This window comes from Phyllobates terribilis, unplaced genomic scaffold, assembly GCF_046119375.1.
Source record: "Phyllobates terribilis strain yellow unplaced genomic scaffold, ASM4611937v1 Scaffold_9__5_contigs__length_417890890, whole genome shotgun sequence".
NCBI lineage: Eukaryota > Metazoa > Chordata > Amphibia > Anura > Dendrobatidae > Phyllobates > Phyllobates terribilis.
This window is the reverse complement of record NW_027362769.1, coordinates 142,571,654-142,584,398: the sequence shown is the minus strand read 5'-3', so window position 1 is coordinate 142,584,398 and position 12,745 is coordinate 142,571,654. Positions and strand designations below refer to the sequence as shown.

The window sequence follows — 12,745 nt, the reverse complement described above, 5'->3', positions numbered from 1 at the left end:
CAGGGTTTTATCTGTTTGGGTAATAGGTTCACATTCATTTACCTATTCTTTTTCAGTACCAGACAAAATCTTTAATATGCTAATCCAAAGATATTAGGAACAGATACAGATCCAAGTTGTTCATATGCAAAGACCATGCTGTACATCCTCCACCTCACACTACTCCATGCGTTTCGTCCATGCTTCTTCAGGAAATAGCGAGGTAGAGGAACATTCAGATTTAAATGGGACAGAGAGAACAGAGTGCAACCTTTCAATCCTGAGTAATTAATATATTTTTAATTTTGAAGGCACAAAATAGGACATTATCACTGCGGGGAGAATAGAACGGGGTTCATTAACTCAGTGGGGGCTATATTTATTATATTATTATTTACTCTGTGGGGCACAAATGCGTTAATATTACTGTTGAAGAGGACAGTAGAGCACTATTGCAGCATATGGTCTAACAAAGAGAAATATTAATATGTGGGGCCTAAATGGATAATCTTACCGTGTGGAGCACAAAGGAGGTACTTGTGTAATTGACCATTGGTAGATGATGAACAATGTTCGGTGGGTGCACAGTCAGGAAGTCTATGCACTTTGCCCAGCAATGTTCAAAAAAACAAAGTCTTGTGATTACAGCAGCATGAACGCTGATTAAAGCAATAAACAGTAATAGATGAAAGGAGAGAATCAAATGAAGGATGAGCGATCAGCCTTACAGAAACGATGTACAACCCGAGACCACTGAGGCTACTGACCGGCTGCAGAAATCATGCGGGGTAAATAGGTCATGACGTCCACAGTCACTGAGAACGGCTGGGAGTAAAACTAGATTTTATTCAACTATAGCATTATCTTACACAACCCCATTAAAAATGTAAAGAAAATATAATGTATCCTGAATTATGCATGTGCATTTCTGTATATGTAATTTTTGCATAATAAACATGCATATTAAAAGATTTCCTAATCATTTGAGATGCTAAAATAAAAAGTTGTAACATATTTAAGGGGCTACAGATTTAATACGTTGCCCCTTGTTTAACATATTAGCAGCCGAGGCTGTAATATCTGCCCTCTTCTGTGTAGTATCTGTGATATCTGCCCTCTTCTGTGTAGTATCTGATATCTGCCCTCTTCTCTGTAGTATCTGTGATATCTGCCCTCTTCTGTGTAGTATCTGTGATATTGGCCCTCTTCTGTGTAGTATCTGTGATATCTGCCCTCTTCTGTGTAGTATCTGTGATATCGGCCCTCTTCTGTGTAGTATCTGTGATATCGGCCCTCTTCTGTGTAGTATTTGTGATATAAGCCCTCTTCTGTGTAGTATCTGTGATATCTGCCCTCTTCTGTGTAGTATCTGTGATATCTGCCCTCTTCTGTGTAGTATCTGTGATATCGGCCCTCTTCTGTGTAGTATTTGTGATATAAGCCCTCTTCTGTGTAGTATCTGTGATATCTGCCCTCTTCTGTGTAGTATCTGTGATATCTGCCCTCTTCTGTGTAGTATCTGTGATATCGGCCCTCTTCTGTGTAGTATCTGTGATATCGGCTGTCTTCTGTGTAGTATCTGTGATATCTGCTGTCTACTGTGTAGTATCTGTGATATCTGTCCTCTTCTGTGTTGTATCTGTGATATCTGCCCTCTTCTAAGTAGTATCTGTGATATCTGCCCTCTTCTGTGTAGTATCTGTGATATCTGCCCTCTTCTGTGTAGTATCTGTGATATCTGCCCTCTTCTGTGTAGTATCTGTGATATCTGCCCTCTTCTGTGTAGTATCTGTGATATCGGCCCTCTTCTGTGTAGTATCTGTGATATCGGCCCTCTTCTGTGTAGTATCTGTGATATCGGCCCTCTTCTGTGTAGAATCTGTGATATCGGCCCTCTTCTGTGTAGTATCTGTGATATCGGCCCTCTTCTGTGTAGTATTTGTGATATAAGCCCTCTTCTGTGTAGTATCTGTGATATCTGCCCTCTTCTGTGTAGTATCTGTGATATCTGCCCTCTTCTGTGTAGTATCTGTGATATCGGCTGTCTTCTGTGTAGTATCTGTGATATCTGTCCTCTTCTGTGTAGTATCTGTGATATCTGCCCTCTTCTGTGTAGTATCTGTGATATCTGCCCTCTTCTGTGTAGTATCTGTGATATCTGCCCTCTTCTGTGTAGTATCTGTGATATCTGCTGTCTACTGTGTAGTATCTGTGATATCTGTCCTCTTCTGTGTTGTATCTGTGATATCTGCCCTCTTCTAAGTAGTATCTGTGATATCTGCCCTCTTCTGTGTAGTATCTGTGATATCTGCCCTCTTCTGTGTAGTATCTGTGATATCTGCCCTCTTCTGTGTAGTATCTGTGATATCTGCCCTCTTCTGTGTAGTATCTGTGATATCTGCCCTCTTCTGTGTAGTATATGTGATATTTGCCCTCTTCTGTGTAGTATATGTGATATCGGCCCTCTTCTGTGTAGTATCTGTGATATCGGCCCTCTTCTGTGTAGTATCTGTGATATCTGCCCTCTTCTGTGTAGTATATGTGATATCTGCCCTCTTCTGTGTAGTATCTGTGATATCTGCCCTCTTCTGTGTAGTATCTGTGATATCTGCTGTCTTCTGTGTAGTATATGTGATATCTGCCCTCTTCTGTGTAGTATCTGCCCTCTTCTGTGTAGTATCACGCTTACTACAGCCACGGTCACCTACGCACAGTTACATCACCGCTGGTATTTAATGTCTAAAGCCCCCGTCTCACATAGCGAGATCGCTGCTGTGTCACGGTTTTGGTGACGCAACAGCGACCTCACCAGCGATGTCGCTATGTGTGACACTTTGCAGCGATCAGGCCCCTGCTGTGAGGTCGCTGATCGCTGCAAAGTGTCCTGGACCATTTTTTGGTTGTTGCTCTCCCGCTGGTCAGCACACATCGCTGTGTGTGACCATCGGGAGCAGCGATCAGGCTGGTAACCATGATAAACATCGGGTTACTAGGGGCACACGCGCACCTAGTAACCCGTTGTTTATCATGGTTACGAGCCTGCTAAAGTGAGCGGTAACCTCCCGCTCACTGTAGCAGAGTGGTAACCATGATAAACAGCAGGTTACTAGGTGCGCGTGTGCCCCTAGTAACCAGATGTTTACCATGGTTACCAGCCTGCTCCTGCTTCAGCAGGCTCGTAACCAGGAGCAGGACATCGTGGAAAGATTCTTTCCACGATGTCGCTGCTCCCCTGATCGTTGGTGAGCCAGCCTGTTTGACAGCTCACCAGCGACCACATAGCGACGCAGCAACGATCCCTGACAGGTCGTATCGTTGTCGGGATCGTTGCAGCGTCGCTAAGTGTGACTGGGCCTTAAGACCAAAGAGCTGTCTAAGGACACCAGGGACAAAATTGTAGACCCGTACAAGGCTGGGATGGGCTACAGTACAATGGGCAAATACTTATTTCATGCAATAAAGTACAAAGATTCTGTCTCTCACAGTTGAAGTGTACCTGCGATAAAAATTACAGACTTCTCCATTCTTTGTAGGTGGGAAAACTTGCAAAATCGACTAATGTATCAAATACTTATGTTCCCCACTACAGACTATGTAAAAAATAAAAAAGACACTGGTATTAATCTAGGATATAAAAAGGACGAGATCATCTTTAGCACATTTGTTTTGAGCGACAAAAACATTGTAACAGCACAGGTATCAGCACAGTCTGAAAATTAGGTCTTCGAAACTAAGATTGAAGAGTGATGGCGCTGTGTCTTGTTACAATCTATGTGACTAGATAAGACTATCCATAGAGATGAGCGAACCTGAACTTAAAAGTTAGTGTCCGGTGCTAAACGCCAAACACGGACTTCTAACGGAAGTCCATTGCAATGTTTGGAGTTGCAGGGAGAAAGAGAATTTTATAGATCACAAGTGTGGGTCAATGGGGTTCGGGTTCTGGTTCAAGTTCAGGTACAGTTCTGGTACCCGAACTGAACTTTTGAATAAAGTTTGGGTCGGGTACCAGAACCCGAACTTCCACGGGTCCGCTCATTCCTAGCTATCCAATCAAGCCCAGCGTTAACCTCTTCCTACACACAGCCATTTTTACTTTTACCGCTAATGTTTTTCATCCTCGTCTTCCAATACTATAGTTTTTTGCATTTTTTCATTGACACAGCTGCATGAGGGCTTGTTTTTCTGCGGGACGTGTCATAGTTTTCACTTTATTATATCATGTATTCAAAATCATAAAAAAAAATAATAATTCTCTGAAGGAATGAAAAGAAAAATACATTTACACCGGTGAAAAACAGAGATTTCCTGCAGCTAAGTTCTAATGAAATATATTTATTGCAGACCTCTGACAGCAGATATTGTTTACAGCAAGTACACGAGATTTCCTAAAATCTCATGCACTATCCTAGCACTGGAGAACAAGAAAGCACAAAAAGAACTTCGTGAAAGCGTCCCAAATTATGAAAATACTGGCAGTAAAGCCGAAACGCGCGTAGGGGAGAGCAGGAGCGAGGTGCGGTGACTCAACCACAGTGGCAGTAAGTATGGGACCTTTTTCATGTTACATAATGGATTGGCTGTCACTTTGACCATACTGTCTTTTATGACACGTATCTCTATTCGTGTACTTAGTGCCATACTTGCATCCACCTATTACCTTGGGCAAATGCTTTTACATTAGAGTCCATATCAAGCATAGTCTCTCATTGTGCGGCCTTTCAATGCGATAGACACGTAGAGCTACCTTTTCATGACCTATTTTCGCAGTGCCCATATTGTACCTTTAGACAATTGTTTCACATGGGGCGGTACATTTAACTTGTTCCTCGCTTCCATGCTCCTCCATTGTTTTTAATCCTGTGTCTCTGAGTGTTTTCCATTGTTTCCATTCTGGATTTTTTTCAATAAAGATTTTGTATTTTCATAATTTGGGACGCTTTCACGAAGTTCTTTTTGTGCTTCCTTGTTCTCCATTTTTTTTATTACTTCGTTAGTCCCTAATATCTGGATTGATAAGTCATATCATGGGGTTTTACTAATTTTAGCTATAATTACCATTCACCCCACTTTTCCATGTTGTATACTACTATCCTAGCACTGGAGAATGCTGCAGATTTTCTGCAAGCGAATGCGCAACGGAGGATCCGCTGTGTTTTTGGTCCTTGGGAACTTAGCCGAATGCGTCTCCATTATATGAACAGCCTGATGAGAAAACACTGCAAAACTGATCTACAATTACACCATTGTTTCCCGCTTGTGCTTTTACGGCTTTCATTCTGTAATCAAACACCAACTTTATATAGCTTTTTTTTTACATTTTAAAGTTTAAAAAAAAAAATGTTTGCGCTGCCCATTCTCTGGGACTTATCAACTTTATTTAACCATCTATGGACATTTTTTTTTCGGGGTGAGCTTCATCTTTATTATTCTTTTTTTAGGGGAGAATGGACGCAAAGAGACCAAATATAATTACATTTTTTTATTTACAGGTTAGGAAAAGTTGGGGGAGATGAACAACAGCACTCGGCCACTACACAATGTAAGGAGCTGCGGCTCTGTTACATTGCATACATCCGGCTGCAGCCGAGCAGATATCAGCTGATGGGTGGGGGTGCCAGGTTTGGGACCTCAAATGATCTCATAATGATGACCTATCCTATGAGTAGGACAAGTGGACAAAAAAAAATCCTCTTTTTATGTATTATTAATAAAAGTTATATTATAACAGTACATTAGTATTATTTCATCAGACAGTTTACAATGTTATTAATTTTCTATTCAGTTTTAAAGGGAAATAATCATAATTTTATTCTAAGGCATAAAAGAAATGGACTTACCAGTTCCGACCTTGGCTTGTGTGGAAGATGTTTCAATAACATATCCAAGTATAATGTTCTTCTGTTGGGAAAGTCACTTGGATATTGGCTAACAATTGCTTTAAAAATCCAGTGATCTTCTTCGCTCCATTTACAGTCCCTATGAAAAAAAAAAATTAATAGAAATTTGTACTTTATAGACAGGGGAGGACGTCCCATTGGTGCAAACTGTGCAGCAGCACAAGGGCCCAATGCGTAAGGGGCCACTACCACGTCCAAAGCAGCTCCTGTCAAAGACAAAAAGCTGGTGTATTGTGATGAACTAATGGACAGCAAAGGGGTCATATACCGTTCGTGCACAGGGGCCCTCTTCTGTCTGTGTCTGTTCCTGTTTATAGTTAAAATGATTAAAGGGGTTGTCTACAAAATCCTCGTAAAAAAGGGTCTTTTAACAAAATGCTAATCTAAGGATGTTCCAAAGCTGGGACTCCAAACAAACAGCTGTAAGAAAAAGAAATCTACAAGGATTTTCTGCTGCAAATTCTAGTATATCAGCACAGCTTCTATCCTGCACTGATTTAATCTTCATGTACGGTATTTTCCTCCTTCACTAAAGCCCGTTTTGTCTGTTCTCCCTGAGATACTTTCTCCCCTGTCCATTCTGTAGAAATCTGTGTACAACGTCTCTCCATCCTTCCTGCTATCTCTAAAGCCTCATTCAGACGTCCAATTTTCTCATATTTGAAAACAACGGACTGATTCTTTTGATTTGACTTTAATCAGTTTGACCAGAGTGTGGGCCAAGTGTCATCCAGTTTTCTCGTACGTGGAGAAAAAAAAAAAAAAAAAAAAAAAAAAAAATGTATCCCTTCTCCTATTTGACAATCCGTGAAAATCAGACCACACTCGGATGGCATCCAAGTGTGGTTTGACTTTTTCACAGGCCCACAGACTTGCATTGATGATTTTGATCGAACTCTCGACGTGTCTCCGAGATTTTCCGCGGACCAACCGGTCTGTGAAAAATCATGGACATGTGAATGGTCTCATAGACTATCGCAGGCAGGGCCGGCTCCAGGTTTTTGTGGGCCCCGGGCGAAAGAGTCTCAGTGGGCCCCTTTAACAGATATTATGATTCCAGATGACCCCTTAAGTGTGTAAGCCCCCCAACATGCAGCATCAGTCAAATTCCACATGCAAGAGGAATGAAATGCAACATCACCCCCTTACATATGCAAGGCACCAACATGCAACATAAAGGGTATGTGCACACGGTCAGTAAACGCTGCTGATTGGATGCAGCACACTTGCGCTGCGTGCAAACCACAGCATTCGACATTACAAGCAAAGTGGATGGGATTTGAAGAAATCCCATGCCCACTATGCATCTCCAGGCACCTGCGGATCACCCACGGACACGGACATGCGGCGCGTCTTTCCGTCAATTTCTCTTGCGGAGTCGCTAGTCTCCGCAAGAGAAATTAGATCAGTGCAATGTATAGGATGGGGTGAATCTGCATGGTTCAATGAACACATGCGGATTCACCTGCGTGCAGCGCTTTGGACGCAGCATAAAGTATACTGCGTTCAAAGCGTTGACAGTACGGATGGTGTGCACATAACTCATTCCCTGTAAAAGCCCCCACAACATGCAACACATGCATGCATCACCCCCTTCCCTGTGCTAGACCCTCAACATCACCCACTTATATATGCAAGTCCCCAACATGCAACATCACTTCCCTATGCAATTCCCCACAATATGCAGTGCCATGCGTGCATCACCCCCTTCACTGTGCATGCCCCAAAAAATGCAGGCAGCCCTGTGCATGAAGCATCAGCACATTTCATGTACATCATCTTTGTAGCGTCGGCGTCCCTGCCTCCTGCTAGGCAGGGACGCTGTTCCCCTCACCTCTCCGCTCCGTGCCCGGCGTCTTCCTCCCGCCCTGCTGGCAGCGCGCGCTGCTTCCCGGCCACGGTGCTTAGGGCGCGCGCGCGCTCCCCCTCTCTTAAAGGGGCCGCGCGCGCCGTCCTAAGGAGTCCCTGGCCAATGGCTGGAGGACTTCACCATATATTAGGCACCTCCTCCAAAATGGAGGTGCCCGAGCAATGTTGTTGCAAAGCCTTCACTCTGCTTCAGCCCTCAGGTCCCGTTACCAGTTACCTGCCAGTCACCTGCCAGATTCCTGCCTGTTACCTGCCAGATTCCTGCTTGATACCTGCCTGATATCCGTTTACCTGCTTGCAAGCCTGCGGTCCGACAGTCTGCCTTCCGACACCTGTCAGTCTGTCTATGGACCAGCCTGCCCGCTCACCTGGGAGCGCTCATCTGCTACCTGCCTGCTAGCCTACCTGGAGGCTCCGTCGTCACTTGCCGTGACCACCTGCCTGTCCAGAGACTCTTGCCTGCTCACTGGGAGCGCTCACCTGCTACCTGCCTGCTAGCCTACCTGGAGGCTCTGCCGTCACTTGCCGTGACCACCTGCCTGTCCAAAGACTCTCGCCCGCTCACCTGGGAGCGCTCACCTGCTACCTGCCTGCTAGCCTACCTGGAGGCTCTGCCGTCACTTGCCATGACCACCTGCCTGTCCAAAGACTCTCGCCCGCTCACCTGGGAGCGCTCACCAGTCACCTGCCTGCTGTCCTTCTACCCAGAGACTGTCCCTGTCACTTGCCGTGAGCACCCGTCCCTCTACTCAGAGACTGTCCCTGTCACTTGCCGTGACTACCTGCCCTTCTGCCCAGAGACTGTCCCTGTCACTTGCCGTGACTACCTGCCCTTCTACCCAGAGACTGTCAAAGTCACTTGCCGTGACTACCTGCCCGTCTTCCCTGGGAGCCACCCGCTTCCTTACAAGGACCGCCCCCTTGTATAGTTGCTCAGAGGTTCCGCCTACCAGACCCATTACAGTTTGCTCGGGCCATGGAACCCGGTGGCACCCAAGCTCCCTCGCTCTCGGATCTATGTCATGAACTGTCCCGTCAGAGGTCCCAACAGGAGTCCATCCTGAGTCACCAGCGGAATGTCAACTCTCGCCTGGACACTCTGACTGCTCCACCAGCTACCACCGCTAGTGTCATGACTCGCAACCCGGCAGCGCCGCTGCCCACCAATACCATGGTATCCTGCCCCGGACCCCGGCTTACTGCACCTCCTCGCTTCGGAGGTGACTCCGCTCAAGCTCGGGGCTTCATAAACCAGTGCACCCTGCACTTTGAACTTTTGTCCCACCAGTTTATCTCTGACCGGTCCAAAGTAGCCTTTATCATGTCCCACCTCACGGGGGAGGCTCTGGCTTGGCTAAATCCTCTATGGGAGAGAGGAGACCCCCTGGTGTCCGACCTGACAGCCTTTCTCACGGCTTTCTTCGACGAACCCGGACGGAAGACCTCATCCGCATCGTCTCTGCTACGCCTCCATCAAGGAGATCTCTCCGTAGGCCAATATGCCATACGGTTCCGTACCCTTGCTTCGGTGCTGGCCTGGGATAACGACGCCCTCGTGTCTGTCTTCTGGGAGGGTCTGTCCAGCCATATTAAAGATGAACTCCCCGGTCGGGACATTCCTACCACTCTCGACGACTTAATAACACTTGCCACCCGGATTGACATCCGGTTCCAGGAGCGCGCCAAAGAGGTCACCCGTGAGAGGAGGTTTCCACGTCTAGCTCCTACCTTCCAGAAACCCGTCACTCCCTCCGTTACTCCCCAGGCACACTCACCTGAGCCTATGCAGGTCGACCAGACCAAGATGGTCAAAACCCGTCAAGACTTACGCCGTGCCGAGGGGAGCTGCTTCTACTGTGGCACTAGCAAAAAAGAAGCAAGACAAAAATATATCTCATACCCTACCATAATTATATATAAATGTAAAGCAAAATTGCATAATAAATATAGGGTACTTAGTGAACTATTTTTGATCAAAAAAAGTATACAAGCCGTCCCACCAGCGGCAAGGTGACCCTAAATTGGGACGGTACCTATACTGCCTATATTAAAAACCTTACTGTATATCAAAGTTGAAGTAATGCATATAAAAGGGTAGACAAATAGGACCGGGTCCCAACTCCAGACCACCTAGGCCCGTAGTAAGCTACATATATACCAATCAGCTCAACAAAGGGCATGCCACACCCTTAAATTGCACAGAATGCAAACAAGTCAAAAAACCAGACAATGTGAACTGAGGTCTAAGATGGCAGACATACAAGAAACAGAGGCATGTTCACACTAGCAAAAAAGAAGCAAGACAAAAATATATCTCATACCCTACCATAATTATATATAAATGTAAAGCAAAATTGCATAATAAATATAGGGTACTTAGTGAACTATTTTTGATCAAAAAAAGTATACAAGCCGTCCCACCAGCGGCAAGGTGACCCTAAATTGGGACGGTACCTATACTGCCTATATTAAAAACCTTACTGTATATCAAAGTTGAAGTAATGCATATAAAAGGGTAGACAAATAGGACCGGGTCCCAACTCCAGACCACCTAGGCCCGTGGTAAGCTACATATATACCAATCAGCTCAACAAAGGGCATGCCACACCCTTAAATTGCACAGAATGCAAACAAGTCAAAAAACCAGACAATGTGAACTGAGGTCTAAGATGGCAGACATACAAGAAACAGAGGCATGTTCACACTAGCAAAAAAGAAGCAAGACAAAAATATATCTCATACCCTACCATAATTATATATAAATGTAAAGCAAAATTGCATAATAAATATAGGGTACTTAGTGAACTATTTTTGATCAAAAAAAGTATACAAGCCGTCCCACCAGCGGCAAGGTGACCCTAAATTGGGACGGTACCTATACTGCCTATATTAAAAACCTTACTGTATATCAAAGTTGAAGTAATGCATATAAAAGGGTAGACAAATAGGACCGGGTCCCAACTCCAGACCACCTAGGCCCGTGGTAAGCTACATATATACCAATCAGCTCAACAAAGGGCTTGTATACTTTTTTTGATCAAAAATAGTTCACTAAGTACCCTATATTTATTATGCAATTTTGCTTTACATTTATATATAATTATGGTAGGGTATGAGATATATTTTTGTCTTGCTTCTTTTTTGCTAGTGTGAACATGCCTCTGTTTCTTGTATGTCTGCCATCTTAGACCTCAGTTCACATTGTCTGGTTTTTTGACTTGTTTGCATTCTGTGCAATTTAAGGGTGTGGCATGCCCTTTGTTGAGCTGATTGGTATATATGTAGCTTACCACGGGCCTAGGTGGTCTGGAGTTGGGACCCGGTCCTATTTGTCTACCCTTTTATATGCATTACTTCAACTTTGATATACAGTAAGGTTTTTAATATAGGCAGTATAGGTACCGTCCCAATTTAGGGTCACCTTGCCGCTGGTGGGACGGCTTGTATACTTTTTTTGATCAAAAATAGTTCACTAAGTACCCTATATTTATTATGCAATTTTGCTTTACATTTATATATAATTATGGTAGGGTATGAGATATATTTTTGTCTTGCTTCTTTTTTGCTAGTGTGAACATGCCTCTGTTTCTTGTATGTCTGCCATCTTAGACCTCAGTTCACATTGTCTGTTTTTTTGACTTGTTTGCATTCTGTGCAATTTAAGGGTGTGGCATGCCCTTTGTTGAGCTGATTGGTATATATGTAGCTTACCACGGGCCTAGGTGGTCTGGAGTTGGGACCCGGTCCTATTTGTCTACCCTTTTATATGCATTACTTCAACTTTGATATACAGTAAGGTTTTTAATATAGGCAGTATAGGTACCGCCCCAATTTAGGGTCACCTTGCCGCTGGTGGGACGGCTTGTATACTTTTTTTGATCAAAAATAGTTCACTAAGTACCCTATATTTATTATGCAATTTTGCTTTACATTTATATATAATTATGGTAGGGTATGAGATATATTTTTGTCTTGCTTCTTTTTTGCTAGTGTGAACATGCCTCTGTTTCTTGTATGTCTGCCATCTTAGACCTCAGTTCACATTGTCTGGTTTTTTGACTTGTTTGCATTCTGTGCAATTTAAGGGTGTGGCATGCCCTTTGTTGAGCTGATTGGTATATATGTAGCTTACCACGGGCCTAGGTGGTCTGGAGTTGGGACCCGGTCCTATTTGTCTACCCTTTTATATGCATTACTTCAACTTTGATATACAGTAAGGTTTTTAATATAGGCAGTATAGGTACCGTCCCAATTTAGGGTCACCTTGCCGCTGGTGGGACGGCTTGTATACTTTTTTTGATCAAAAATAGTTCACTAAGTACCCTATATTTATTATGCAATTTTGCTTTACATTTATATATAATTATGGTAGGGTATGAGATATATTTTTGTCTTGCTTCTTTTTTGCTAGTGTGAACATGCCTCTGTTTCTTGTATGTCTGCCATCTTAGACCTCAGTTCACATTGTCTGTTTTTTTGACTTGTTTGCATTCTGTGCAATTTAAGGGTGTGGCATGCCCTTTGTTGAGCTGATTGGTATATATGTAGCTTACCACGGGCCTAGGTGGTCTGGAGTTGGGACCCGGTCCTATTTGTCTACCCTTTTATATGCATTACTTCAACTTTGATATACAGTAAGGTTTTTAATATAGGCAGTATAGGTACCGTCCCAATTTAGGGTCACCTTGCCGCTGGTGGGACGGCTTGTATACTTTTTTTGATCAAAAATAGTTCACTAAGTACCCTATATTTATTATGCAATTTTGCTTTACATTTATATATAATTATGGTAGGGTATGAGATATATTTTTGTCTTGCTTCTTTTTTGCTAGTGTAAACATGCCTCTGTTTCTTGTATGTCTGCCATCTTAGACCTCAGTTCACATTGTCTGGTTTTTCTACTGTGGCAGTAAGGAGCACCGGATCCGTTCCTGCCCAGAGAGGTCGGGAAACGCCTGTGTCTAGGATCGCTCAGAGAGGTCGCCCTAGACAAAAGT

The 12,745-nt window shown here is 43.9% G+C and overlaps 1 protein-coding gene across 3 annotated transcripts in view; it reads right to left on the bottom strand.

Moving 5' to 3' along the window:
- The window catches only part of CCDC148 (coiled-coil domain containing 148), a 226,862-nt gene that overhangs the window by 48,329 nt on the left and 165,788 nt on the right, over positions 1–12,745 (bottom strand). For all 3 annotated transcript variants that reach the window (XM_073647135.1, XM_073647136.1, XM_073647137.1), the window contains one exon: positions 5,820–5,958. In XM_073647135.1, coding sequence (XP_073503236.1) covers positions 5,820–5,958 — 139 coding nt within the window. The remainder of the gene's footprint in view (positions 1–5,819; positions 5,959–12,745) is intronic.